Source organism: Carya illinoinensis, chromosome 9 (assembly GCF_018687715.1).
Source record: "Carya illinoinensis cultivar Pawnee chromosome 9, C.illinoinensisPawnee_v1, whole genome shotgun sequence".
Classification (NCBI taxonomy): domain Eukaryota; kingdom Viridiplantae; phylum Streptophyta; class Magnoliopsida; order Fagales; family Juglandaceae; genus Carya; species Carya illinoinensis.
The window spans coordinates 10,095,510-10,102,575 of NC_056760.1; the positions used below are offsets into that span (position 1 = coordinate 10,095,510).

The window sequence follows — 7,066 nt, forward strand, 5'->3', positions numbered from 1 at the left end:
AACATTTGCTTTCATCTAACTTCAATTTCAATTGGATATATATAGTTGAAATGGGGTATTCCTTCTTCTTCTTTTTCACATTTTCTTTTTATGTTTTTCATCTTACATTTGCTTTCTTTCTTAATTTTTTTCAATTTTTTTTTTTTTTTTTTTTAACATTAAACCGGATGGGGTTCTGTGAATTGTTCAGGACATGCAAACATTTAATGGATCAAATGTCATTGATCAATAGCTCTAATAAAGTTAAAAGGGCGCATTGAGCTATTCAATGCTTACATTATCAAACACTACATGATTCAGATACGGCCTGAGCCAGCCCAGCATTCCACAGCCCGACTCCTGCCAGCTTGACTCCACTGCGATTTTTTTCTTGATTTTTGTGGGGTTCATCTCCCACTATCCCAGGCATCTCCTTCTGCAACTTGTTATGGTCAGCATGTTCATCAGTTCTTCAGCAGCGGCTCCTTCTTGTCCTCCCATTTATCCAATCGACTCCTCGCAATCTCCACCTGAAATTTCATTGATCCTCCTCAGAGGGCTTTTTTTATGTACCACATGCTTAAAAATTTTCCATTGTCATTGTTTTCTTTTCCCAACGAACTAATTCAATATATCTTGCCATATATGCATCTGGGTCTTTCATCTGGAGAGTTTGGTAAAGCTACCCTATTCAACTAGTCAGGATCAATTGAGTGAAGGTCGGATGCCTTAAAACCAGTAAACTTATTGTTTCTTTCTAGTGCTGCCAGGCACAAAAATGTCCCAATCTCTTGTTTGATGTGTTTCGTGTACTCAAAGTTTCACAACGCGCACACACACATATGATAATATATGATATGAGTGAGATCAGTTACTAGTAATTCATAGTACAATTACTTACCTCCTTATCCCAATCCGTGCGAAAAGTTACCCAAAGTAGAATGAGGGTCTGCATCATAGTCCCTCCTATCATCCCCGACCATATTCCCTATATGCACATATATATGAACCCAAATTATTTCGTTTAATTTAATCGATCGAACAGTTTCACTTCGCTTACTTTCATTTTGAATGATAATATTTCTGGGAATTTGAGCAAGATTTTTCTTTGATCAAATCTAAATGGTACCTTAGCGCCAAGGTCGAACTTAAAGCCGAGAAGGCAACCCAAAGGTATTCCAACCACGTAATAGCATCCCACATTTATATACGCCACGAATGCTTGCCATCCACATCCAACAGCCACCCCTGCAATTAAGAAACTTCATAACTTATTCACAAACCCTAGGAGAAGTTGAATAATTGGATGTTACAAATATTTTTAAACGCCTCTGTAGGTACGTCGAGAATAAAGCCCTGATCTTAATGGAAATTAAGGCAATTAGGATCTGGTCCAGACTCATTCACTGGTATTATTGCGTGATTAACTTATATCCGACAAAAATCAATGCTAAATACCATTTATTGTGGAACTCGTGACAATTATAAATATATATAGAGCTTTGTTAGGTACAAGCAGATTTTGTACACTAATTTGAGTACCAATAATTTTTTTTTTAAGTAAAAAAATTATAAAAAAATTTTTAAGAGAAGAAAAAAATTTTTTATTTTATAAAAATTATTTTCGTCTTTAATTTACATCGTTTCGTTAAACATATACATTATAAATCAGTATCTGTATATGAATTGGTGTGCAAAATATACTTACAAGAAGAATTTTCCATATAGATATATTAATAACTGCTACAATTTACTTCCATGTCATTATCAGTACTATAAGAAAAATGAGTTGTTATAAAAATGACTATTTGTATCGAGGATATATAAATCGATTTTGATTAAAAAAAATATTTATTTTTGTATAAAATAATGACAATAAATAAACAATATGTATAAATATATATGTCAAACTTACAAATAAAAATCGTAGCATATGCAGGAGACGTATTAACATCAACTTCACAAATTGGAATTGACTTATGAGTGCCACTGTGGAACCCATGGACAACCTGCAGCGTAGTTCCTGCTTTGTCTCTTTTATATTTTGTTTTATTTGTAATACAAGTAAACAAGTTAAATAAAAGAATACTAATGAGAGGTTCATTATTTCCTATCATTTTTTTTATTATTCTTATTTAAAATTTTTATTTTTTTAATAATTTTAATTATTAAAAAAATTGAAAAAGATATAAATTTATTAATAATTATTTCTTTAATTATTAAATAAAAATAATAATAAAAATAAAAAAAGTAATAACATGTGATAAGAGATAAGAAGCCTATCGTTATAAAAGAAAAAAGAAATACACTAATTATGATCGACGTCAAAATCAGCCTTTATGATTTTGGAATTGTGTGAAGGTGGTCATACACTAGTTTTGTTTGTATTGTTGGGAGGGTCCTACAGAGTTTATGGACTGGTGTGAAAACTACAACCCAACGCAAAGAAAGGACAATAATTTATAAACAAGTAGTACAAAGAAACAACAGCCCGTTCGTTGAATATTTCCTGACAATTCAGAATTTTGTGCCCATCTCGCCGTCTCGGCATTAATAACAAAAGTAATCAGGCACAGACCTGAGCTTCCACATGGCAGAAAGTTAATGAGATATAGGTTAAAAAAAAAATTCTATTCAGTATTTTCCGATCATATATTATATATAATTTTTTATTTTCTATTTTTTATTAAATATATGATTTATAAATGATGGTTAGAAAAATTTAATTAATTTTAAAAAATTAAAAATAAAAAAATAAAAATAAATATAATATGTAGTATGTGAAGATAATAAATAACAAAATTTTTAAATATTCTGCAATAAATTTAACTTTTAGAGACAATTTTGTTTTGAAGATAAAATTCTTTTCATCACTAAAAATGATTTTTCGAAGCCGAAATCTAAATTTCATAAAAAAAAAAAAAAAAAAAACCCCTAATTGTAATTACCGTAAGAATAGGCTAATATTAATGGCCGGACGATGACAAATCATGAAACCCGATCAGGTCTCATTCACACTCATGTGTATCCTTTTCTCTCTATGAAAGTGACTATATATCGTGCATACCCACACAAAAAAAGTTATAAAATTTTAATTCTATGTACGTATAATTATATGACGTACGTTTCCTAATTATTAATGTGATTTATAGAGAGAGAGATCAGATCAAAAGAAGAAATAGGAAACATTATAGAGGACGTACGATCGACATGATGATGAGGAGAATTACGAATTTCTTTGAAAACCATATATATAATTAATTAATAATGCTTCAATATTTACTGATTACTAACCGGATAAGACTGGTTGAATCCCATTGAGAACGAGAGTGACCGCCAAGAATGGACAGAGTTCCGAGACTGCATCAGCCACAGTCTCACCGCTGGTGAAGGCATAACTTATAACATTCCGTAGTGCAAGCACAACCACTGCTTCTATTATCGCAACCATGAAAGAAACTAAATTGACTACTATAACAGCGAATGCGGCTGACTTGGGATTGCCAGCCCCCAGCTCGTTGCTCACCCTCACACTGCATCATGTGTTCCATGAATTAAATAAATAAATAAATAATTATATATACTCAGGCCTAAGGGTAATTAGAAATCATCAGTATATATATAATAATTATATATAAGATCAAGTATCGATCCTCCACGATTTAAAATCAGATTGATCAGACAATTGATCTATAATATAAATATTGCTAATTACATGTTAAGTACCCTATAATGATCATAATTAATAGCTATAAAGTATAAGTTAATCGTGATCAAAAGAAAAAAGTAATTGTTTTATATTTTTTGTCAAATTAATCGGTATAATTAATACCGGTGATGATCATAACATTATAGATAAAAAGAATAGTATTAATTACTACAATAATAGAATTAGAACATTTTCAATAATTATGAGTACTGACCTTGCTGCCGCATTAAACCCTACTGAAACCATGAACAACAACCCATTAATCGCCATGCTGCACAAGATCATGAAGAAATTAGCACTTAATTTATATTATCCTTATACGATTTTATTTCTTGAAATTTATGGAAAGAAATCAAATTCTGATTATTCTGTTGATCTTGACAAAAGTTTTGCCCATTCTGTTTTTCTGCTAGTTCCGTTTTATTTTAAATGTCACGTACCAAAGATTGATTTATGAGGATTAATTCATATTAGAATTGGGATATATATAAATTATAAATGATCCAAATCCGGATTGACTATATAGATGTTACTATACTTGAAGAAAGATAATCCCTGCGTAGCTAAGTCAAGTCAACAGATCACAGTCACATATGACAATACGGTAACATGATGACAAACCATAGATAAAATTTTCAGAAAAGTACTGCATACTGATCAGAAACCATGTGCTTAATTATAATTAAGCAGCGACGATATCCACCTAGCCAGCTAGCTAGCTCGACATCCGAAGGGTTGGTAGAGAAGTTATTTTTCATCCTTTCCCAATATTGTCCTTTTACCTCTTATTTGTTTCGCAAAAGACATACGATCGATCGATCGACCGACTTCCATCATATATATAATATTTGCTTTTGGGCAATTAACTTCTCTCTCAAAAATGAGATACATAACCCTATCTCCATGTCTGTTTGTGTGAATATTCATACATACATGCATACATACATATATATATATATATATATATATCACACAGTTATGACCAACTCACTATTTAATTTTCAATTTCCACCATATGCAAATGTAGATTATATCAGATAGATAATACGCATGCTTGTTTACATAAATTAGGTACCAGAACAAAAATATTGATTTCAAGCTTCTGTCTTTCGATCAGGGAGGAATACCGTATAATGAGCTTTTGCCTTTTAGCATTTTATGGATCCCATGCATGCAAGATTAGCAAAAAAAGAGAAAGGTGATGATCAAGTGTAATTTCTTACCATACAGCAAGAGAATCCAAAGCAAGCTCAGGGTTTTTGAGCAATCCAGCAACCAACACCAGTATCTGAAAATACCATGTCTCCAAGCACAACATCACAGCCGATGCAGTCGACAACTTCAGGAATTCCCAAAGCCCAGAAAATGCCTGCAAACTAAGACCAGTCCAAGTCTGCTTACACTTGTCGCTGATCAAGATGTACACGAACTGAGCCACTACGATGATCCACCACGACAAGCTCAGCACCAATGATGCACCAATCAACCCCATGTCCAACTTGTATACAGCGAGCCAGCTTAAGAATAGGTGCACCACAAGCGTAGCTGTGGATATGTACGCACTTGGGGTTACAATGCGTTGAGATTGGAGGAATTTTTGTATAGGGAAGTTCACTGCGTAAGCGAATATCTGTGGTATAAGACCGTAGACAAAAACTGCGGCCGCGGATGCCACAGCGGTTGATTCTCCGAGTAAGAGCAAGATGGGCTTTGATAAAACGTAGATCAAAGTCATTGGGATCCCAGTAAGAGTCAAGACGATCGTCGATCTTTGCAGATAAACTCCTAGCATTTCATACCTGTGGGCTCCATACGCTTGGCCACATAAAGTCTCCACTGCGCTTCCCATACCTAACTACATACAATCAAAGAGAGCAAAATAACTAAATGTTAGGAAAAATAAAATGATATGCCATTAAAATTATTTATACAAGCATTAATTTTTAATAAAACTGCATAATCTAACAGGGTGAAATTCGTGGACTTATGACGTGTATATTGGTCCATATATAAATACTTGTTTACAAACAAAAGTTGTATACATACCATAAGACCGTAGGCTAAGAGTTGGATCCCACTATTGCCAAGAGAGGCAGCGGCAAGCTCAAGATTGCCGAGGTGGCCAGCGAAGACTCGGGTGGACAGAGACATAAAGTTGTTGATCATGTACACGAAGACGGCCGGACCGGCAAGCGGGAAGAGGAGTTTCAACTCAATCCATGTCGCCAATTGGAGGCGCTTGAACTGCGGTAACTGAGTATCAGATAGCAGCTTTTCGAGCCGGGGGTCAACTCCATGGAATACGGCTGAGATGGGCTCAGCTGGCTCTGGTAGTGGCTCATGTTCATGGTGCGAGTCGTTTAAGATGGGTTGGTGAAGGTCATCTTGGGAGGCCATAGTTGTTCCAGTACTGGCAATGAGCCGGCCAGAAGAAGGATGTTGACAAGGAGCAAAGGAGCGATCGAACTTGTGTAAGCACTAGGCAGTGATTTTAATTAGTAGGGGTTGCACGAATATTGAAATGCTTGAGATGGTCCCATTTTTTCCGGGAAAACGAAATTAGGGAATCAAATTTGGAAGGGTTTGTTAAGCAGTATTTGCTTTTTGCCGATGCTTGATGCGCCTTTTATATTATATATTATATTATATATATACATATGAGTAATGTTATATATTGTAATTTCATCTTAATATATAATTAAGATGTGTTACATATATCAATATTTGGATGATAAAGAATATTCATACAATAATTAAAAAATTATTGAATATTAATAAATATATGTGTCACATCTTACGTACGTAATGAGACGATAGTAAGATAATAATGTGATGTATATATCATTTATTATATAATTTCAGAAATATTAATAATCTTGCTGCCAATTATGAAGTTTCTAAATCCTTGTTCTAAATTAAGCTGACTGGTAGATATGGCTTTATAACAGTATAACAAGACTATATATATATATATATATGGCTCGAAGGTCGACGTTGATGTGAGAGCAGGAATGAATTCATGATCAGCTAGCTGGCCTTTATATATATATATACAAATATAAATATAAATGCTGGCATATATATATATATATGTACTAATAAAAAAGGGCCAGTTACCTATGTTCATCAAATAAAAAAGTGACAATTTTCATACATGCACGCCATCGTAAAAAATGCATTTTGTAAAATACAAACTAAGAATCAATGAATATAATATGTTCTCACAGTTTGAATTGGCATATATATAATATATTAACATTGATCCTTAAATATGATCAGCAAATCAAATATTAATGCAAACAGGTAGCTAGCTAGGGAGGATAGATGCAATGTTTTGTCATATGAATGTGTGTGTGTGTATATGTTAAAGACAAAGAT

General features: G+C 33.2%; 1 protein-coding gene across 1 annotated transcript; it reads right to left on the reverse strand.

The window, feature by feature from the left end:
- Positions 1-202: 202 nt before the first annotated feature.
- Positions 203-6,270, reverse strand: LOC122277828 (protein DETOXIFICATION 40-like). Its single transcript, XM_043088016.1, has 7 exons — positions 5,735-6,270; positions 4,912-5,543; positions 3,903-3,959; positions 3,274-3,512; positions 1,109-1,227; positions 881-967; positions 203-509 (listed from the first exon to the last, which is right to left on the reverse strand). Exons 1-7 carry the CDS (start codon positions 6,083-6,085, stop codon positions 444-446), a joined length of 1,551 nt encoding a protein of 516 aa, XP_042943950.1. The 5' UTR covers positions 6,086-6,270; the 3' UTR covers positions 203-443.
- Between the last annotated feature and the right edge of the window lie 796 nt (positions 6,271-7,066).